General features: G+C 39.4%; 1 protein-coding gene across 1 annotated transcript; it reads left to right on the forward strand.

The window, feature by feature from the left end:
* Positions 1 to 1,410: 1,410 nt before the first annotated feature.
* On the forward strand, positions 1,411 to 18,492 carry EXO1 (exonuclease 1; the record flags this gene model as incomplete). The annotated part of the gene is made up of 13 exons (XM_084261937.1): positions 1,411 to 1,571; positions 3,601 to 3,720; positions 4,613 to 4,736; positions 5,466 to 5,603; positions 5,816 to 6,028; positions 7,039 to 7,226; positions 8,008 to 8,104; positions 8,579 to 8,795; positions 9,148 to 9,400; positions 10,411 to 10,867; positions 11,364 to 11,465; positions 16,354 to 16,547; positions 18,351 to 18,492. 13 exons carry the CDS (start codon positions 1,411 to 1,413, stop codon positions 18,490 to 18,492), a joined length of 2,406 nt encoding a protein of 801 aa, XP_084118063.1.
* Positions 18,493 to 23,565: the final 5,073 nt, after the last annotated feature.

Below are 23,565 nucleotides of genomic sequence, written 5' to 3' on the forward strand. Positions count from 1 at the left end.
GTGTTGATCTGCCTGAGGGTAGGGAGGCTCTTCAGAGTGATCTGAGCAGACTGGACAAATGGGCTGAGACCAATGGGATGAAGTTTAACAATGCCAAGTGCAGAGTCCTGCACCTGGGACATAACAACTCCATGCAGCACTACAGGCTTGGGGCAAACTGGTTAGACAGCTCTCAGGCAGAGAGCCCAGGTGGCCAAGAAGAGACATGGAGGTCCTGGAGCATGTGCAGAGAAAGGAAATGAGGCTGGTGAAGGGGCTGGAGAGCAAATCCCAGCTGAGGGAGCTGGGAATGTTTAGCCTGGAGGAGGCTGAGGGGAGACCTTACCACCATCTACAACTACATGAAAGGAGGTTGTACAGAGGTGGGAGGTGGTCTGTTCAGCCAGGCAACAGGAGACAGGACAAGGTGAAACGGCCTCAAGCTATGCCAGGGCAGGTTCAGATTAGATGTTAGGAAAAAGTTCTTCCCTGAAGGAGTTGTCAGGGCCTGGACCAGGCTGGAGGTAGTTGGGTCACCATCCCTGGACGTGTTTAAAAGACGGGTAAATCAGGTACTTAGGGATGTGGTTTAACATAGGACGGGAACGATTGGACTACATGACCTTAAAGGTCTTTTCCGCCCCAGTGGCCCTGTTATGCCGAGCCGCCTGACCGCTGTGCCGCTCACGCCCGCCCCTCGCGGTGCATGCCGGGACTTGTAGTCCCCTGCGGGGCGGGGCCAGTTAGCTGAGCGCGCGCTGCTTGAAAGCCCCGAGCGGCTGCCGCGCGCCACGGTCGAGCGGAGCGGGCGGGGGCCGGCGCGCGGGCTTCCCCATCCTCTTCCCCCGACGAGGTACTGGCGCGTGCCTTTCCGCGGCGGTTGGCGATCGTGTGCCCGCGGTCCTCCCCTCATCCCCCTCGCCGGGCAGCGCCGGGCTGGGCCGAGGTAGAGGCGGCGGCGCCGCCGCCGCCATGGGAAAGGCGGCCCCGAGCCGCTGGAGCTGCCTCGGAGCCTCTCGCCCCCGGGCAGGCATAATACCCGGTGTCTCCGGCGGGGATCGTGAGGGACGCGGCGGGGCACAGCGCTGAGGCCCCGCACTGAAGCGAGGGGACGCGGCCGTGCCCGGCGCCCTTTGTGCCTCTTCTCGACCCCGCTCTCAGTTGGGGACCGCGCGTGGGGCCTGGTGCCCCCCATTCGCCTGCGGGCCCGGTGGCAGCGGGGGGCCCCGTCCCGGTGGGCTGCAGGTACCGCTCCCTCCTCGGCCGGCGGAAGGCGCCCCGGGGAGCGCGGTGGCGTTACTCCGGTGCTGCTCCTGTCTCTGGTTCAGCCCCGCACCCGGCCTGCCACCTCATCTGCCGTTCCCTGTGCAGAGATCGAGGCCTTGCGCTCCTGCCACGCTTTGTCTTCCCGGCTGCAGTTCAAGCACCACCATGGGGATTCACGGCCTTCTCCAGTTCATCAAGGAAGCTGCGGAGCCTGCCCACGTGAAGAAATACAAAGGGCAGGTGGTAGCTGTGGACACTTACTGCTGGCTGCACAAGGGCGCTTATGCTTGTGCTGAAAAGCTGGCCCGAGGAGAGCCGACGGATCTGTAAGTCTTTGTTGTGTTTTGGTCTCAACCTTCTTACAAAGTAAAGTTTTGTTAGCTTGGCGTTCCTTGAGCTAAAAATGTAAGTTAAAGCAGTTTCACTTCTTACTGTTGCTTCTGAATTCTTGCTCCCAGTTGTACATTTTGTAAATCGAAATGTTGGCTATAAGTAAAAGCTTTTCACCTGTGCAAAATAAATACTGAAGCATATATTGGGTGGGAAGAACTCTAAAATGTTTTCCATTAAGATATCAGTGGTTAAGTGAGTTAGTTTTCTTTTTCTAGCATGTCTTGGTCCCAGTTATAAATTAATCTTTATGATGAGATTTTATAGATGCAATTCATATGTTTCAAATTTATTATTCTTTTCAGGGATCCTGTTTGTGTGAAGTGACAGTTTGTAAAATCTGCCGTGACAAAAGTTGTAACGGTACTGAAGAATTCTGGTATATGTTTTGTGCTCTGAAGAAGGTGCAGGGTTTTCTGCTTACCGTGTTTTTAGTAGGAGTGGCTTTTCTAACGTAACATGGATTTTCACTTACAATATTATATTTCTAAGGAAGCAAAGAGAAATTTCAAGGTCAGCTGTGGAGCCTAGGTCAGACTTGCATGAGTTCTTGCCCATCTCAGGAAAACCAGATTGAACTCTTGATTTAATTTGAAAATAGTTTTAAAGATGATTTTTGAGAAATAAAACTACACTGATTAGTCTGGATCAAGCTTTGCTTATGAAACTTTGATCAAATGTTTGATCAAAAGAGTTGGCATTTGGCAAATAGTTCAAATCTTGAACTTCTGTTTCTGTTGAAACAAAGAACTGTAGCATTTCATCATACCTTGCTACCTGCCTTTGAAGGTAGTGGAGGTCCCTCAGATTCCTGAGAGCAGGATACATTTCATCTGAGAGAGAAGTTGACTGATAGAAATATTTAGTAGTTGTAGGAAATTTTGGAATGGTTGATTTTAAGTAGTCTCACTCGGAGAGACCTGGTCAATCACCAACCACATGAGGTTTAACAAGGGCTGGTGCCAGATTCTGCACCCGGGAAGGGGCAACCCTGGGTACGCAATCCAAACTGGGGGATCAGGTGCTGGAGGCCAGCCATGCTGAGAGGGATCTGGGGGGCTTGGTCAACAGCAAGTTAAACAGGAGCCAGCAGTGTGCCCAGGCAGCCAGGAGGGCCAACCGTATCCTGGGGGGCATCAAGCACGGCATGGCCAGCCAGTCCTGAGAGGGGATTGTCCTGCTCTACACTGCACTGGTGCGGCCTCACCTTGAGTACTGTGTATAGTTTTGGGTGCCACAGTACAAGAGGGGCACAAAGCTATTGGAGAGCCACCAGAGGAGGTCAGCTGGCATGGTGAAGTATCTGGAGGGGAAGTCTTACGAGGGAGGGCTGAAGTCCCTTGGTTTGTTCAGCCTGGAAAAAAGGAGGTTGAGGGGAGACCTCGTTACGATCTGTGGCTTCCTGACAAGGGGGTGCAAAGGGGCAGGTGCCAATGTCCTCCCTTTGTGACCAGTGATAGAACCCGAGGGAACTGCATGAAACTGACAGGGAAGGTTTAGGTTGGGTGTTAGGAAGAGGCTCTTTACTGAGAGGGTGGTGGGGCACTGGAACAGCCTCTACAGGGAAGTGGTCACAGCACCGAGCTTGAGTTCAAGAAGTGCCTGTATGATGTGCTCAGTCCCTGTGTGGAGACAGGAGTTGGACTTGATGATCCTTACAGGTCTCTTCCAATTCAGGATATTCTGTGATTCTGTGTTTCTAGGTACATGAATGACCAAATCTTGTTTCAATGGGCATATGATCAGTGATCTTGGACTGGCACTATAATTGTTTAGGGAGCCCTTGCATGCTTTAAAATTCATTGGAATTCTTGCTCTTTCTGTGGTGTTAGGGAAATATGTAGCCATTAAGATCTTTGAACAATAGTTAGTACTAAACTTAGAGTTTTTCTTTCCTGCAGAGAAAATAAGCAATGAACTTTTGCTTAACAATAAACATTAATCTTTATTTTCTTATTCATACAGTTATGTAGCTTTCTGTATGAAACTTGTTGATATGCTCCTCTCATTTGGAATTAAACCAGTTTTGGTGTTTGATGGATGCACTTTACCTTCTAAGAAGGAAGTGGAAAAGGCCCGACGAGAGTAAGTACTGAATTGTATTCAATTGCAAGCAAAGCTACAATACATTTTCAAAATTGAAAAACCTCAATCTCAGCTAGGTAGTCATCTCTGATAAACCCTTTCTGCAGTTTATTTCATTTAATTTACATTTAAAAATCCTACAAACATCTTCTTAGAGATTTTATTCCAAAAATAGAAATGCACTTCATAAATGAAAGCACTTGTATAGAGGAAGGAAGTAGACCACTGAGCATTAGTTCCTGTAATGTATTAAAATGCTTTCAATTTGCCCACCCTCATGATCTCTGGACAAAAATATTTCTTCACAGTGTAATTTTGTTTAAAATTAATACCACCTTCCTCATCCTTCTCTACAAATAATCAGGTAAACTTGTTTCAGGTTTGGATTCAGGTCCCTACCTAATGGGGTGTCTCACTGAAGCGGTGAGACTTTTTTACTAGTGTTTTTATTTATAAATTCTCATGGGATGTTTGCTTCCTTCAGCATGGAATGAACTATTGCCAATCTATGAAATAAATTATGCCTTCTGTCCTCTAAACCAAGGGGTATCTGATGTCAGATATTTCCAAATTCCATTAGATCTGTTTTACTGTGACCTGAGAGTGGGTGCATCTCTACTTTTATGCTGCTGGTTTCTGTTCCTGAGTTGTCACTGTTCTCTGAGAAAACATTAAACTGGGATGATGAAATTTTCAAGCATCCTTGTTAATAGAATGAGTTGTGATTATTCTTATGTTTTAAAAAATCATGCAGTAGAACTCATCTGGGAAATGTTAATCTGCAAAACAATTGTTTTTCCCCCTGTCCTATGTGTGTGTCTCATTCCTTTCTGCTACCTGTTCTCTTAAGTGAAAAAACAATCTGAGGTTGGTGGTTATTTTCATCTTTCAGGAAGCGTCAAGCCAGTCTTCTGAAGGGGAAACAATTGTTGCAGGAAGGGAAACTGTCAGAAGCTAGGGAGTGTTTTGGGCGCAGTGTGAATGTTACCCATGTTATGGCTCATGAAGTTATCAAAGTAAGTGGACAGTGCTGTTGATGCCAACAATTTTAAAACCAAACCAAAAACCTATGCAGTGGGTAGTATGTCTTATTCTGCTTTTGTATGGCTAGATCACCACCTCTTCTGTGTAGACAAGACCAATATCCTTCCAGCTTAGCCTCTAATTGTCCTGCGTATGTTGGACTATGTTAGGCATAGTTAACAAAATTGAACTTTGCTTCAAATTAATTAAGCCCATTTGTATGAATAATGTTGCTATGTCAATTGAAATACACCTCTTGTTAATGCTACGAACTGCCTCTGGTAGCACCTACAGTTTGTCTGCACAAAAAAAAAACCCTTAATTTTTTTTCTTTTTTCCCCCTTGGTTAGTTCCTGAGAACAGATTCACAGAAAAAAAAGCCCCTTTAAATAGCTTTTTGCTATCCTTCCACTGCAATCAGAGGATCTTTATCGGACTAGTATTACATTTGTTCCAGTGCTTTTTTTCCTTTCCTTTGTAATTTGCTTGAGATTAACTGAAGGTGCCAGCTTCAGATTCAGTCAGCAGGAAAGGCTGTTATTGCAGACTAGTCTATACAGATCTAAACCAAATATGAAGTATCAGGCTCTAATGGGGGCGGAGGGTATTGTAAAAAGTTCATTCCTGTTTCTTTGAGGTAGGGCTGCTTATGCTTTCAGTTTTCTTAAGGTAATTAGCAGAAAGTAATGCAAAGTACTTTTATACGTCTTGTTTATGTACAGGCTGCCCGAGCACGAGGAGTTGATTGTATTGTTGCTCCGTATGAAGCTGATGCTCAGTTGGCTTATCTTAATAAGACTGGCATGGTTCAAGCTATAATTACAGAAGACTCTGATCTTTTAGCTTTTGGATGTAAAAAGGTATGGAAGACAATATTAATAGCCCTCACTGATGTCTAAACAATAGAGTTTAAAGTTTCCAAAGGTGTTTGATGTATGGAATTACTCTTTTGCAATAACCAGGGGAAACAGAAGAAATAAGAGTAGCACTTGCCATGTGTTGCTACCACCAAGTGTGACAACTGAGCTTATATGGGTGGAAATTATTGTTTTCACTTCCTCTTAATTTCCAGGTGTTTCTGAAAATTGACAAGTTTGGAAATGGACTTGAGATAGATCAAGCTCGACTAGGAAACTGCAAGCAGCTTGGAAATGTATTTACAGAAGAGAAGTTCCGCTACATGTGTATTCTGTCTGGTTGTGACTACCTCCCGTCAATTCATGGAATTGGGTTGGCTAAAGCATGCAAGCTACTAAAATTAGCCAACAATCCAGATATTATAAAGGTAAACTTGGTTCTGCCTTGTGTGTTGGGCTTTGGGGAGTCTATAGCTGTGTATATGAAATTAACACTGAATTGAAAATATGTGAGAGGTTCTTGACTTCCTGTGTTTTTAGGAGACTCTGAAAAGGAGTATTTTTTTATCCTGTGCTTTAGAAAGATGCTGAATTAAACTTACTGAAGTGTTGAAATTGTTATATATTCAATGAAATAAACCAACGTAAAGGTAAATACCGTTCTAATCCTTTAAGGGCATAATCTATTTGAGAAGAGACTTCGTATTTTTTGTAGGACTATGGAATTTATTTTTTTCCCCTCACTACCTGTTTTGCACATTAGTTATTAGAACAGTGCCCACTTGAACTTTTAATTCTTAATGAGTAAGTTGCCCTTTAGGATGCATGGCCAAAATAGAGCTGTTCCTTTATTTGAGGAGGAGAGATTCTGCTTCTGTTAGTACGACAGATGTGACCTTCAAAAGGACATCGTCTGTCTTCTGTGAAACTGTAAAACAGAAATCAATGCATTAATAGGAACTTCTTGTAGAGTGGTGTAGTAGCAGTATATAGGAGGAGCTAACAGATCAATCTATAATCATTTAATGATCAGTAATGGGGAAAGGTGGAGAAGAAATCTACTTAGGTTTCTTTCATATTCTAAAACCTCCCATGTGTTGCTCATGTGTTGTTTTACTATGGATGATAAAATTTGATATGCATTAGTTTTAATGAATGTAGCTTAAGGAGATGGTCCATGTTTACATTCAGATTTTATATTTATTGGGCAAGAAATCTTCGTAAAGTGTTGAATTGTGTTATTTATGTAATAGTAAACAGTTTGAGAGTTGGAAAAAATTATACAAAACTCCTTTATTTTCCCTCAGCTTGCATTGAATCCGCTTGTAACACATTGGATGTTTAATGAAAAGCAATGATACTTTAATAGTTGACATGTAGTTAATAACTTGTGTGACCTGTTTAAATGAAACAGTTAAGCAATTTTATTTTTTGACAGGTTATTAAGAAAATGGGGCAGTACTTGAAAATGAATATAACAGTACCAGAAGAATACATACAGGGGTTTACACGAGCCAATAATACATTCCTTTATCAATTAGTTTTTGATCCTGTCAACAGAAAATTAGTTCCTCTGAATGCGTATGGGGATGATATTGATCCAGAAACACTCACTTATGCAGGACGGTATCCTTTGTATGTTGAAATAGCAGGGTGGGGAAATAAGGGCGAGCAGGTCTGGTGCCTTATATTAATTTTCCATGGCATCCCTACTATTGACGAAACCATGTCTTTTCTGCAGTCTTACAAAGTGGGGTGTCTTTCCCTCTTTTATCATTTGCTCTAATTTTAATTATTAAAAATAATCCCTGGGGATAACTGGGTGACCTATCATTAATGTGATGTTTTAGGCAGAAATTATGTTTATATTATGTGTACTTTTCAGCAAACATGCTTGATTTGTGCATGTGTTTAAGTGTATTATAATCTCTGCAAGTTTAATTCTTGTAACTCTTTCCCTAATGTAAGCGTTCCCTTTTTTATCAGATATCACTTCCTGTAGAACAAATAGTACTCTGCTGCATTTGTGCATCTTGAAATTTGAGCATGGAAGATTAGGAAGATGAAGAAAGAGAGGGGACTGTTGAAGTAGTTATAACTTTGTATGTTCTTCCAGCAAGCTAATCTCTGCCGATTACAGAAATTAGGAAGGAGAAAGATGGTAACCCTTGCTGTTTATTGAAGGTTTTCCTTTTGACTTCCATGGTTTGCCAAACACTGCAATGATCTACTGCAACTGCTGTTGCATCAGATTGAACCATGAGTACTAGTAATAATGATTTGGGTTAATATTCTCACAATGATTTTTTGGCATAAAAGATATTGAACAGCTAGCCTAACCTCCATGCTATGGTTCTTGAAATGTAATGTAATATTCAGATATTTTCCTTTAACACGATGGGGACAGACACCTTGGTGATGGTACCGCTTTCCAAATTGCCATTGGCAATATTGATATCGATACAATGGAACAGATTGATAACTATAACCCTGATGTTGCACAGGTAATATCTTTGTTCTAAACTTATATACTATAATGTTGATGTGGGCCTGAACACTGATGGAAAAATATGATTGAACACTAGCCCCAACTGAGTTGAAAATGAAAGCTATTCTACTATTACAGAAAGTGTATGCTTCCACAGATGCATAGTTGTCACTCTTGGTGCAGGCAGAATCTTACTTCTCAAGGCATTTGGCTTTAACCTCTGTTTTACCTACAAACTCTTCTGAAATTTTATCCACAGTATTAAGGACATAAATGGTTAATTTTGTCTGAGATGAGAAGTCATGGCAGCACAAAGGAGGAAACAATTTGTATTGAAAGCATGAGAAATGTGAGAACAAAAAGAAAGAATGTGTGTGGAGTTTGTCAGCAGTTGGTGTGCAAATGTCAAAACGATCCTACATGCTAAATCAGGGAATCTTAAGTAGAAGGCAAAGCTATAGAACTGTTTTGTTTTTTAATATCTTTTTAGCCTGTGCAGCAGAGAAGTCGTGGCTGGAATGATAGACATGCTAATCATGTAAATAGCATTTGGAGCAGAGACTACAAGTTTGATCCTAAGGCAGATACTGTTCCTCATAAAATGCGTTTGCCAGAGAAAACAACAACCAGAGGCATGGAGAAGATAATTAGTGTTAAAGGACTAAAACTTCCAGGCAAAGAGCTCTTCGCAAAAAGACCAAGGAGTGGTATGTTTTTATTAATAAGTATATAGATAGCAGTAGAATGTTATGGGGAAGGATTTTCTTTGACTTTATTAAGTGAGATTTGAGAGGCCTGACTTATTGCCAACTCTAACTTATTGCCTATATTGTTATAAACAAGCTGCCATAATACTAAAGCCTATCTTAACAGTTAACGGTGGCAACAAACTTTCAGCAGCATTTGATTTTAACTTTTTCCTTAATTTTTCCATTCTTGTCATTTTTAATACCAACCACTGTATTTTTAGATATTTTTAGGTATTTTTTTCTTCTGCTTTTTGATAATGCTACTAGGGCTTTTCTTTTGCCTGTGTTATTCCAAGTATCTTCTCTTTAGATATAGAAGAAATCTCAGATGGAGACCTGTTGAGCCAATATTCATTTTCAAAAGCAAAAAAATTCAAGAAGGAGAGTGATGATGGTGAAGCACAAAAGGGTGTCTCAGCAATACAAAGCCTTGATTCTTCAGGGAATTCTGTCACTAAAGAAAGCTTGAACTCTCTGCCCAGAGTTAGAAATAAATTTGCTTCCTTCCTGCAAAGGAAAAGCAAAGAGAAGGATGCTGTTATTGTTCCAGGAACACGAAGCAGGTATGCTTGCATAACATGTTTTAATAAGTAGCGAAATACTATTTCCTGAATACTGAAAATACGCTCCACTTGAACATTGAGCCACTGACTGCAAGTCTTTGAGTGTGACCATCCAGCCAATTCCTTATCCACTGAGTGGTCCATCCATCAAATCCATGTCTCTGATTTAGAGGCAAGACTGTTGTGCAGGACAGTGTCAAATGCTTTGCATGTGCCCAGGAAGATGATGTCAATTGTTCTTCCCTTATCCACCAATGATGTAATCCTCTTGTAGAAGGTCACCAAATTTGCCAGGCACAACTTGATCTTAGTGAAGCTATGCTGGTTGTCACCAATCCAGGTGCTTTCTCCATGACTTCTGCTGACAGGATTGGTTTTCTCTTGGCTTGTTTGTTCAGTTATGCCAAATGTAGCCATAGTGAAAGGTAAATACCTGTTCTTATCTCATATCATTCTGCTGATGCTCCTGATCTGCACCTGCACTTTGAGAACCCAGACTTTGGGGTTTTTATTTAACTGGGTTTTTTGACCATATTTGGCCACACTTGCTTGAATTGGTTTTAAAGAGCATTGTAACAATTATGTGTCTTACTGTTAATATGTTAAATAATTTGAATATTTTTGAGGAGTGTGATTTTACAGAACAGTCTCAATACGGATGATGTGTTTTAGTTTTAATACACGCCTTCCTGAGCTGAGTGTGCTAAGTAGTACTGAAGTGTTTCACTACTGTTTAGCTGTATGGTCATTAATTAATATATGCTTTTTCAGGTTAAGAACCTATTAGCATTTCAGCCAATGGATCACAGGTTTACATATGGTTTTCTTTACTCACTTTTTTACTGTTAAATGCTTCCCTGAGGGAGTAAAACTTTGCCTGTTGTCAAAATAATTTCTATCTGCAAGTGCACTTCAAAAATCAAATTAATGGATTGTGATAACTATTGGATTTTGGAAATACTTATTTACAGAAGCTTTTTTTTTCCTCCCTTCACTTTTTTTTACTCTAGGTTTTTCTGCAATGATGCAATTATGTTTGATGGTAGAGCAAAGAAGGATGACAGTGATCTGACTCAAGATGCTGAGCAAGATTGTCAGAAGCAGGAAGTAAAATGTGTAGCAGAAGATGTTTCTCAGTTTCCAGAATGTGAAAAAACAACAAGGACTGTCTTTACACCTCCTGGAGAAACACAGAAAAGTTGCTTCCGGTGGTTTAACAGCCTTGGAAATAATTCAAAAAATCCTGGTCCATCTCACACTGTATTTTCACAGCAGCTTCACCAGCAGAGAAGCAACTGTGTTGTATCCCAGGAAGATCAGATAAGTGGGGTACAACTGGAGAGTGGGACGGAGTGTGGTGAATCAGAGGAGGAATCTTCCCCCTTAATAGAACTGGAACAGTCATCACAGTCTCAAAAGTCTTCTGAGCCATCAGAAAGCAGTTTCGAGTCTTCAGACATACCACAAGTGTCCAGCAACAGTTTGGATGCAGAAGTAAGAAAACTAGACATTGTTTCAGCATTTGCTCTCACTAAATTGTGGAAGAAATTAATTAGGCAGCAAAGTCTTCTCTTGCAAATAACATGGCTTTTACTAACAAACGTTGTCAATGCTTAATGTAGGTAGTTGTATTAGCTTAAATCAAGTGTGTCTGTGGTTTTAGTTTGTTTTGAGTCCTACTGCTGTAACTTTGGTGGGTCATGAAGAAATTTGGAAATCTAGCTTTCCTTCTTAGTCTCTAAAGAAGACCTCTCAGACCATAGTATAGTGTTTCTTGCTGAAATTAAGCTGTTTTTTGTATAAGTTCTTAGAATTGCTGAAAACATAAAGTATATATGTGTAGATATACAAACATACATTGTGTTTAAACACGCCTCGCCCTGCCCCCCCCAAAAAAACCCTCAACTCACTACCCCACCCAGAGAAAACTTTTTAAAACTAGATGAATTTTCTTTTGATGAAGGAATCTGACTCCAATTCAAAACTTGCTGATGGTCAACGTCCTCGGTCTCCAGTATTTTCTGGTGTTCAAACTGACAGAAAAATTATGACCATAAAGACCAAGGTAAGAATTTTTTAATTTTACTATGAGCTCTACTAAAATACTGCAAATCGAGTTTAACTGTCTCCTAGTTAATTCTGTAACTCTTGGCAAGAGAAAACCGCTCTTGTTTGTCTATATCAGAGCTGAGATGACTATAACCAGGCCACCTGTGATTGATATCACAGTTGTAACTTGTTTGGTAATGTTAAAATGCTGTGTTATATGGTCAAACTAAAGTAAAGAAGCCTTCTTAATTTTCCTCAGGCATGCTAAATACACAGGTTTTATGATGCAAATTACAGTTGTGTTCATAATCCAGTTACAGTCGCAAGTTATAACCTCACTTCATTGCTTGTCTCAATAAATCTGCTAGTTTAGCAGTCACTTTCCTCTGACTAGAAAAAAGCGTGTTTAAATTTCAAAGTTTGGAGAGGTTTTAGCCAACTGTTCTTGTTTAATTGCTTTAGTTAAAAGCCTTACTAGATACTAACAAATCAATATGGAAAGGACTATCAGTTTTCTGTCAGAACCTGTATTTCTTGTTGGTTGGACACCTGTAGTTTGACTTGTGTGTAGTGTCTTAGATATCTAGGAATCAACTTACTTGCCGTCTTTGTGCCATTTCTTAAGAGCTTTACCCATTTGTCTACTTTACAAAACTTCTGGGACCTTAACAGCTAAAAGTGCTCCAACCCCTTAAGGCTTTATCATTAGAACTTGCCAAAAGATCCATATGCCAAAAGCAGATGCTTTCCTTCTCCCAGATACATCCCCACTAACGTCTTTGTTACAGGCAGACCAAAAATCACAAGCTTCTCTCTGCTGAAGAATAATGTGTGTGTGCTTTGTATAGCAGTGACATCTTGTGGTTATTGTTAGTAACTTCTCTGTCAAACTGGGATTTGCATCTTTTATTCTGGGAACACCTGATTAACAAAAATTGATGCTTTTTCATCAGATTAACGTTTTGCCAGTTTCTTGTAAACAAGACAATTAAATGAAATCATCCTGGGATTCAAAATTTCAATGTTCTTTTTAAGAATGTATTTAATGTGTTTTGCTCACATTAAGGATATATTGGGTGAATGAATATACTAAATATTGGGGAATACAAGCAAGAGATAATATGAGCATCATATATAAACAAATTTTCAGGATGCTTGGAACTGTTCAGACAACAGGAATTCAGTGAAAATCCAGGAGAGCAGTAGGGTTGGTTTAAAGCAAGTTGCTACTAAGAGGCTTTCTACCACTTATTTCCTTGGCCATTTATTCACTCTGCCTCCTTTCTGTGCTGGTAACAACTCTTATAATGAGTTGGACCAGAAAACTGACCTGACTGAAAACTAACTTGTCAGCAACAACCAAAAGGCCAATCCTATTGGAACTCTGGCCCAGCCAGGCTCTTAGGCTCTTGTGAGTAGTAGTACCAGTGAGACCTCTGGAACAAGTAGCCAGAATTGAAGCAGGGAAGGTAGATAAAAGAAGCATCATTCTTGGCTCAGTTTTCCCTTAGGATTGCTTACTGCAGGCCTTAAACAAAGGCTTGATGTTGGATCCAGTCCTGTTTCATATCTTCATTGATGACCTTGATGAGAGAATAGCATCGACTCTCAGCAAGTACACCGATGATACAAAGCTGGGAGGAGTGGCTGACACGCAGGAACACTGCGCTGCCATCCAGAGAGACCTGGACAGGCTGGAAAGCTGGGCAGGGAGAAACCAGATGAGGTTCAACAAAAGCAAGTGTAGAGGCTTGCACATGGGAAGGAATAACTGCTTGAACCAGTACAGGCTGGGGGATGACCTGCTGGAGAAGAGCTCTGTGGAGAAGGATCTGAGGGTCCTGGTTGATGACAGGTTGGCCATGAGCCAGCAGTGTGCAATGGTGGCTAAGAGAGCCAATGGGATCCTGAGGTGCATCAGGAAGAGTGTGGTCAGCAGGTCTAAGGAGGTGATCCTCCCCCTCTACTCTGCCCTGGTCAGGCCTCACCTGGAGTATTGTGTCCAGTTCTGAGCTCCCTGGTATAAAAAAGACAAGGATCTCCTGGAGAGAGTCCAAAGAAGGGCTACAAAGATGATTAAGGGCCAGGAGCATCTCCCCAATGAGGAAAGGCTGAGTGAGCTGGGACAGTTCAGCCTAGAGAAGACTAAGGGGGGGCCTTATTAATGTTTATAAATATCTTAAGTATGGGATGCAGGGGGAAATGGCCAGCCCCTTTTCAGTGGTCTGTGGAGACAGGACTAGGGGCAATGGCTGCAAGTTCTGCACCAACATGCGGAAGAACTTTTTCACAGTGAGGGTGACAGAGCCCTGGGACAGGCTGCCCAGGGAGGTGGTGGAGTCTCCTTCTCTGGAGATATTCAAGACCCATCTGGATGTCTATCTGTCTATGAGCTAGGGAGCTGCTTTGGCAGGGGGGTTGGACCCGATGATCTCTTGAGGTCACTTCCAACCCCTGTGATTCTGTGAAATCTTTGCTGGTGTTGAAGAGAATAATGTGTTCCAGATTTAGGGAAGAAGCAGACAGTCACTTTAAACATAAAATGGCTGACATGCAGAGAAGTTTAATAACTGAGGGAGGCAGTCTGGGGAAGCTGTCAATTCTTACCATGTTTCTTACTCAAAATGTAAAGTGCCTAGCTAGGCAGTTCTAATATCAAAGCCAATAGAAGCTTTTTTCTAACAGTGCTGATAAGATAGTGAGTTTGTTAGGACCTTGTAGTTTACTAACCTCATAGCAATTATGGAAAATTAATAGCTGCAAAAAATCACAGCTGTAATGCTATCACGAAGCTATACTGGCAAAAGAAAAGAACAATCTGTTCTGGTTTTAAGTGTCTTAGTGGGTCTTCAACCTGCAGCGTTGCCTACTTTGGGGTTAGATTAAGTTGTAACTTTGTAATTCGGTACTGCAAAGAAGTGTAAAATATGGGTGACTTCACATGTTGCAAAACAGCTGAGATAATAAACATCAAGCTGCTATAAAGCAGGAAGCTTTAAATATTTTTAATTATTATTATTAGTATTCTTGTTTCAATTTTTAGACTACGTTCTAAACTTATTTTCCCAAAAAAAAAAAAAATTTGGATTCCAAGACCTGCTTACTCTCTTCATGTAGAAACAATGTGATTTCAATTTAAAAAAATATAAAATGTAGGGGCAAATGACAAAGCACAATGCCGTTTTTGGAAGGAACAGAGATACGAGTTCTATTTGAAGAAAAGGCTGCCAACATCTTTTATTAAAAAAAAAAGTGTTACGTGATCAATGGCAGTACTTGGATGAGGAAGAGCTATTAGCATTAATGAAGCAAAGCACCTGAAGTAGGCAGAGCTGTGCCATCTTCTAAAGATGATCCAGCAAAACAGAAAAGATGATTAATTTAGAGCAAAATGCTTTATTCTTAACATCCTCCAAATGGGAAATATTATCATATTTACAACCTAGGTGTCATAAACTAGTCTTATCTAACCAACTGTAAAATAAGAACTGTTTTCAACTGTAGACAGTCACCATCTCTTCTGCAGATACTGCATTTTCATTATTATGTTTTGTCCTCATAATGACAGCAAAAGCTAACATAGCAGGCTACTGATCACTTGGAAGCTGATAGTTGTGAGTACTTCATGTTCTACAATGAAATGGCAGAATGGCTCAAACAATAAAATCTTCTTCTAGAGCTTCCAAATGGCTACTTCCCCCCCCAAAATTGGGGAAAACAATAAGCATTTTGAAGAAAATTATGGAAAACATAAGCTGTTTGTGGCCTTTTGCCACTTGTGAGCTTATTTGGCAAAGACAGTCTCAACTCTCTGAAAGTATATTGTATGCATTTGATTATTGTGGTAGGATTATGCACACATAGGGAAGAGTGATTAAATAGCAGTAGGTGTAACTTTTAATTTATGAAATATGGTAAAATACTCAGAAGAAAAAGAAAAGTACACTGGATTATGCTGTAGTATGTTTCTTCTGTTGTTGAGAGAAACTCACTACTTTTTATGCATGAACTTGAAGACAAAGACAATTAACAATGTTGTGTCAGTATTAGAAAGCATGCTAGAGACAGTCAGACAGTCTGAGTGGCTATTAGCCAGTTCTCTTGCTAATTGGTCCTGGAAAAAAGGTGAAAATATCAGAGCTCAGGGGTAGGGATGAGAACATGAAACATAAAAATCACACTGACTGGCATGTAATTATAGGTCAAAATTATTTTCATGTACTTGTAAATATGATAAAGCAGGTGATAAGTGAATTAAAATAAGTGAATTAAAAATGAGCCATGCCTTTATTAATAATAGGGGTAGTGAATAGCTAGAATAAATTGCATAATGAAGCCATGTATTTTTCTTTAAGTGATGTTCCAACTGCAAGACTGGTTGCATTTGGGAGATATTCTGGCCAAGCAGAGTTGGTTTGGGCTTGAGGTACAGAGATTGGGTAACGTCCAACTACAGGTCCAGTGATGTTTGATGTAGTCACTGATATTTGTGCTCAGCTTAGATCCCATGAAAAATGAGCTCATCGATCCCACAGCAAGTACTCTCTACTAGAGAGTGGCTTCTCCTTAAAATTCTGAAAATTGACACTGAAGGGGTTTCATTGTGCTCTCCTGTAAACAGATGAGACTTTAGAACTGCCTTCAGAAGAAATGTATATTTGCAACCTTTTAGAATGCAAAGACCTATGGAAACTGGTTTGCCAGTTCTTCCTGCTGCATTAGGTCTAATGGTTTGAGATGCTGCTTTTTAGATTATAGAAGCTATCTAAACATACTTTGTGGAGTTCAAATTCTATTATCTCAATGTAAAGCACTTCATTTTTATTATAACCTCTGCAGCATAATATCTGTGGCTTACTGGTTGTCATTTTAACCATTTGTGGCTTAATATTAAAATCTTACAGGTTCCTGGTTTACATAAATCCAGTTGTGTAGGGTCACGTATTGTAACAAAGCTCAAGCCATTGATACCAGCTAAAGTAAGTGGATTAAGCAGGAAACTGTCACCTGTGCTGAAGAGGAATGACTGTGATGCTGAGAACAAGCTGGGACTGCAGGCCACCATTAGTGAACTCCGGAAAAACTTCCAGTTTAAAAGGTGAGTTGCTTTACCCCTTTCCTTAGCACTTGGTATATATTTTTCCAAAGAAACAATTTTCAAAGCAGGCTCTAAACATGTCTCCTCCATACAATTCAATAATAGCTTAAGTTCAATGTTTTCTACGTGCAGTTTTTTATTTCCTAAGATTTATGTAACCATGAAGGGTGACTTGCAGTAAATATGTTCTTCTAATTACATTTTCCTTTCTAACCAGGTAAAACTCTCAGCTAATATTCATTTATTGAAATAGTGCCTTTAGTTTAACATAGTTGATATGAAAATTACCACCATTGTTTCACTTCAAATACCAAAAGGTGTTTCTTAGTCTAAATGCAAAAGCTGCATAAATTCACCAAATTTAATTGACTAGAATGCTGTTCCTAATTAACTTAAAGTCCCTCTCACTTTTGAAAGCAGAACCGTTTTGACAATCAGCTGTCTTACAGATGATGGTGATTTGATAAAATATTTCTGTTAGCTGATGTCTCTGGTTAAGGGGACCTTTTTGCAGAATTGTTTTCCCTTGTGCAGATGACTTGGCTAACTGAACTATGGTTAACTGCAAAAGTTGTCATATTTTGAATTTGAATGATTAGTGTAGGTATTTTAACTTTACACTATTTCCATGGGTTCAGGTAAAAACTCCTGTTGGCAAAGCCTTCCTAGCTCTAAGTAGCAATCTCAACTTTGAATAATTTAGTCTTATCTAAATAAAATTATTATTCTCATTAACCTGAAACCAAGTGTGAATAGGACAAAAGTATTCTTTTGGCACTGAGTAATGTGAGAATGGGAAGCATGTGTTACGCCAGATTAACATAGTTTAGTATGTTTGGGCCTTATGATAAGCTATTATACAACTGATCTCTGTTTAAAAATATTACTTGTGGTATTAATATTTTTAGACATATTTTTATTATCCTCTGGATGTGGGTTAAGAATGACATTTTTCAATGGGGAAGTGAAAGTGTTTGTGCAGGCATTTGCTTGACCTCATTGGGAATGTCTGAGCAGGATTGCTTACAGGGAGAAAAATCATGTCTTGATTTATCAGAATACAGGCAGCTAGACTGGAGTGAGCCTAGATGGCACTCTGTTCCTTTGCTTTGCTGATAGTTGCAGTGCTTAGCTCCCAACATCCACATTTTATCCATCCAATTTTGATTGGTCTATACCTTATGTGTATATATCGTGGGTATATATTTTTGTGCATATTACTTTGATGTAAATTAAGTATTTGTTTATTAGCTTTAGGGATTCTTCATTTATTTCACGAAAAGGTTTTTCTTACTGCAAGGACTTAGTTAGCTCAAAGTATCCTGAGTATCCTGTTTAATGTTTTCTCAGACTTCGAAATATCTCTAGTTCAGCTTTGTGTTTTAAGAATTATATTGTCTGATGGCAAATAAATCATGTGGGAAACTAATCTGTTCTGTCCTAATGTCAAGACAAACAGGATTAATATGAAACTACTGTTATTCCAAAGATTTAAATGTTAAGGAGGTGTGTACAACCCAGAGTAAGATGGGGTACCCACAGTCTTTCTGATGTAAAGCTGATGGCTAGCATTGTCATGATCACTGTGATTTAATCTGTTCCAGTTAAGTTACTCAGTTGTAGTGAAACTGAAATTGACACTTTCTATCACAGACTTTTATTTTGGGCTTGCTCATGGACAAGAGTGTAGTTAGGTGAGGATCTTGCTTTGGTTTAACCGGTATGTTCTTATAGGTCTGTGATTAGAGACATATTATTGTAACATTCTTGGGGTTTGTTTTGTCTTTTGGTTCTTTTGTGCAGAGAGCATGAAAAACTTCCTTCTTGTAAAAAGTCAGATCCACTGTCTCCAATCAAAGATAATATACAGCTCACTCCAGAAACAGAAGAAGAAATCTTCAATCATCTGGAACGTAGTCGTGTTCAGAGAGCTATATTCCAATGAACAGTATGCAGTGGGATGCATTTTTAATCATTGTCAAATTTTGCCTTTTGGATATTTGATTGATATGGAAAACATGCTTTGAAAACCATCTATGTATTTTAGTCTGACCAGTGATTTATCTCTTTTATAAAAGCATGAATTGAAAGGTACAGTTCTATACCAACTGGAATAAAATCCTTCAGATGCCTGTGTTGTCTTATTCAAAATCCCATGGTAAATTTTATTGCCCATACTGGGTTTTTTGTCCCTGGGCATTTTGCATAGAAACACCCACTGACAGGGTGTGACCTACACAATTTCTACACAATGTGTGTTTCTATGCAGTCCAAGTTTCTACAACGGCTATGGCTTTGCCTTTTACAGCAGCAGCAAAACCAGTTTCTGTCTTTTAAGGTTTAGTAGTTGATCACTTCTTTGCCCTCTTCCTTCTTTCCTCTTGAATCTAATTTGCTCTAAGACATGAGTGAAAGTGCTGTTTGGTGTTCATAACAGCCTTCACTATACTTCAGCACTCTGATAGGTATTTCTTTTCTCTCTAAGGTAAGATATGCTCTCAACAGCTATGTTATTGGTAGGAATAACTTGGACTATAGAAAGAAATATCACTAATACTTGATCCCCAAATCTTCATATTAATAGAATGATCTCCAGAGAAATATGATGTGTTCCTCTGTCTTACCCAATCTTCCCAAGGTTGTACTCTTCAAGAACAGACACAAAATGTCAGCTCTCAGAGCTAAGGGTTATAAAAGAGCATTGCCTCTCAACAAACCAAGCTTTAGTCTCCAACATCTGATCAACTAAAGAGAAGGAATCCAGGAGGTTAGGGTCTTCATTTGGATGACTTAGTTATGAAACAATGTGATGGAATTTTTAAATCAGGATTTGAGTCAGAATAAAGATATAGGTCTAACTTTTTTTTTTGAAAGAATGAAAGGATATCTTAACCTGTGAAAGGTATCTTTTCCTTTCCTGAGATGTGTACTTTCCTTCTGTCTTTGAGCTTTTTGCAAAAACTTGGAGTTTGAAAATTACGTGAGAAACGGTTTGGTGGAGTGGTTATTGCAGTGTACTCTTACTTTAAGAGACCTTGCATCTCTGAATTTAAGGTGACTGGCTGTATTAAATTATAATCAAGCTACTTACAAGTGTAGGTTGTAACATTTGGGAGCAGTCCTATTATTTTCACATTTGTCCTGAAGGTATAGGTTATAAGGAATTGAAACAATGGTGCTCTAGAACGGACAGCTTCCTTTCATAGATGTACTCCTCAAAAATCCCTACTCCAGAAAAGCTGGGTTTTGGTTATTGATCTTTCAGTGAGGATTTTTCTCTCTGGTATGATGTGACAAAGTCCAGGGATAAATGTTTCTATGTCTGGTCATGGATCTATTGTCTAGAAGGGGTTTTTTACCTGTTGCTACAAATGTGTTGTTAATGACAGGATGAATTTTTTGTTTTTAAGGGGAAACCTGAAAATAATTTGTGTTCCTCCATTGCTTACTTAGCAGTGTGGGAATTCCAAGGCTACTTTGTACACTCTGTCCTTGCTTGTTGCCTGCCTCTTCAATCAAGTAGCCACTCATTCTTGTTCTAGTGGATCATCAGAAGAGACAAACTGCTTGGCTTTGCATTTTCAAGGACAGGTAATTTTAAGGGAGTATAGGAAGGACATCTGGCATGCAAACTGCATGTGTCAAAGCTTTACTGCCTTTAAATTATGTTGCCTGCAAATACTGCCTTACTTGTTCCTGTAGTTTGCTTATTGAAGATCCCATCACTTGTTTTACTCTACCTTCAAAGAGAGAATTGGAGGAAATAAAGCAAATGTTATGTGTACATCCATTTTGATACTATTTTGTCACAAATGGGTGGCATCCTGTTGCTTTATCCCATATACTCCTCCATGGGCAAGAAAGTAAAACTCAACTGATGATGCCTTAAAAGGCATAGGGCATGTAATAGCACTCCAACAAGTTACCTTGGTAGTAGGTATTAGGTAATTCTTCGTTTAAAAAGTCCCCCTTGATTACATTACATTGTATGCTCTTAGAGTAGATTTCTTGAAAATATCTGTAATTTATGGTTTGTGCTTTGGAGGCCTTGGGTTCCGACTTCTTGTAGGAGATTCTTTTCAGAAAGCAGCTATTAGAGGCCTTGTTTACATGTAAGTATATAATTTATGTAAGCATATAATAACATCTAAGTTTTATAGTTAAATGTAGAGTCCTGGGTAATTCTTTTAGGAAAGACACATGATAATGTATATACAAATGAATTTGTGCAAGATTTTATTCCAAGTCAATTTCAACTCAGAAATAGGATCTGCTTCCATAGTAAAAACTATTCAGTATGAAAATAGGAGAAACTGTTACAGGTTACGAAGGGAGGTGGAAATAAAATAAAACGTCCCAGAAAGAAAAAGAAAAAAAAGAAGAAAAGAAAAACTGAGAAGAGAGTTTGCTTGGTTTAAAAAGCAAGCATTTGAAAGTTGGAGGATGTGAGGGTGTTTGGAAAACAAGAAATGAGTAGGAAGAAATTAAAGCAGATGGCAGCTTGGAGGCATATGTCTGTGTGGTAGGGGTTTTTTTAATATTCTTTTTACTTTTTTAGTTCTTTATAATTAACATTCTCTAATTTTATCAGCAGGAATTTAAAGTTTTCCTTCAAAGTCGATGGCAGTATTATATCCTATTAAAAGAGTAAATCTGGCCCAGAACAACTGAGTTTATTAACAGTGGCCTAATCAAGCTTCACTTTAGAAAAGTGCTGACTAGCCATTCCTTCAGCAGAATGATCATATGAACTGCCAATATGGAATAGCACAGAATTAACAGGTGAGTCTGTGATCATCCAGATCAAGTAATGGTTTTGAAACTGTGACTTGTCCATATTCAACTGCATCTTTATGAATCAATACAGTAGGTATTTTTATAGGACTGATGAACAATGAAAGACCATAGAGCTTTGCAAACATTTTGCAATGTAAATAGTAGTATTTTAATAAAATTTGCAATACCCTGGTGGTTTTTGTATATTGGTGACATACTTTATGAAGTAGTGGAAGCTCACATATTCAGATTTTGTTTTAATTAGTGTTTGCTTGCTTTGTTGATAACAAAAAGGTTACAATTCTGAGGTGGTGAAGCTAAGAGAAAATTCTTTCCTCTTACTACTTGATCCTTGATGCAACTACCAGCTGATTGTTTCAACAACCTCTAGGTCTAGGAATCATATGGTACCAAATTAAAACTATCAATCTGCAAGAGAAGAAAAAGGGAGACATCCTTTCTGAGTAGTAGGAGTAATTTTATACTGATAGCAGGCCTGAGTTTGGCTGCAGCACCCCAGGATTTGGTTGTAGCAGTCTAGAAATGAATATACTGCTTCTATGAATTTCTCATGTCATTACATACCTTTGAGTTTTGCAGTGAAATGAGAGGGTGTCTGAATATTTGTGCCAGCTGGGTTGGCAATGCAGAAACCTGGCAGTGTAGTTTCAAGAGTAGACTCAGGAATAATTTTAATCTGATAGCAAGAGACTGAAGACAGAAGGTGGGGAGGGGAATCCTGAATTTGTTAGCTCGAACATGCTATGTAGTTACAGGATGAACTACTGTTGAATAACTATTTCTTGCTGGAGTATGTAGATTTAAGTGCCACCATCAAAAATACAGGCTTCAAACCTCTTTTATAAATACTGATGACATATCTTAGGAATTAAGGATGGCAAAACCAAATCATATTGTAAATGTTAGAAAGGGCTCTAGATGATGAGGCACTGGGTCTGATGAGGCCTTTTGTGATATCTAGCTAGTCACAGCAGCTTCTGTATCTGCAGGATAGCTTCTATCTGAGCCTTTTGAATAAGTAGAATAAGAGGGGACAAGGAATACAAGACAAGAGGGACTACAGCTCTGCAGAGAGACCCTGTCTGCACTGTGTCAGAAATAGACTAAATCCTACACACAAGAAAAAGTTGTATTGGATGATGAAAACTTACAGGTGACAGGGGAAAAGTGAGGAAAAAAGGTATAACAGAATTTAATGGAAAAAGGAAAAATAGCAGGCAAAGTTAAGAACAAAAAACTCTAGGATTGAGGGGGGTGTTGGAAATCAGGAGAGGTGGAGAATACTTGGAGCAGGAGGGAGCTGCTGGAGAAAAGTGCACATATATCTGTGCATATCTCTCTAGATATTTAACATTTGTCTCCTTCAAACTCAGATAGAAAAATTAGTTTTTTCCTGGAAGTATTCAGAGGTTTAAGATGATTCTTTTTGACTCATGGTAATATTTGCTTTGAATGAAAGGCAGACTTGAGAAAGTGTTGCCTCTCTTCATCTGTTTGCTCAGCAAGGTATTAAGGATAGGAAGAGTTCCTCTGGTAATACTGTAGGAGAGGAATTAAGAAGGAAATTTTCTTAATAATACAATTCCTATGTAGCAGTCTTCTCAATTCAAGAATATTCCAGTAGATAACGACAAGTTCCATGCTTTAGCCACGTATTTAAAACTGTTTAGATACTCTGTGCCTGCAGAATGCTTATTCTAGGCATAGACTGAATTTTCAGATTTTACAAGAACACAAACTTTTGACATACAATTAATTACTTCTATAAGAAACAGATTGTGGCACCTCTACTGTGCCCTGTATAGCTTATGTAATACAATAAAAATAAGCCATTACCTCTGTTTAATATATAAAGTATCAGATTTATGCTGCATTGCAAATTACTTTTTTTTATCAGCTATGATTGCTTCTTAAAACTGAATCTATACTTTCAGTCTAGGCTGAAGAGTAATGTTCTGTGGTGAAGGATGTGAATTACTGCCCCGTTTGGAGTAGGACCTTCCTCTCTGCTCTCAGTTCGGTTCAGCATCCCCAAGTGCACCGTATGAGAGTACTGTTGATCTCCAGCTCTCTGGAAAGTGGGATTACACATTTTCTTCCTTCATAGAGGAGTCTGGGAAGCATTAGGTCAGTAGGGTAAAAATGCTTGTCCAGGAGACTTGCCTTGTGTGAAGATTGGTTTCTGTTCCAGTAGCTCTCATTCTTTCTCAGACTCTCTGCT

This window comes from Gallinula chloropus, assembly GCF_964237585.1.
Source record: "Gallinula chloropus genome assembly, chromosome: 3".
Taxonomy (NCBI): domain Eukaryota; kingdom Metazoa; phylum Chordata; class Aves; order Gruiformes; family Rallidae; genus Gallinula; species Gallinula chloropus.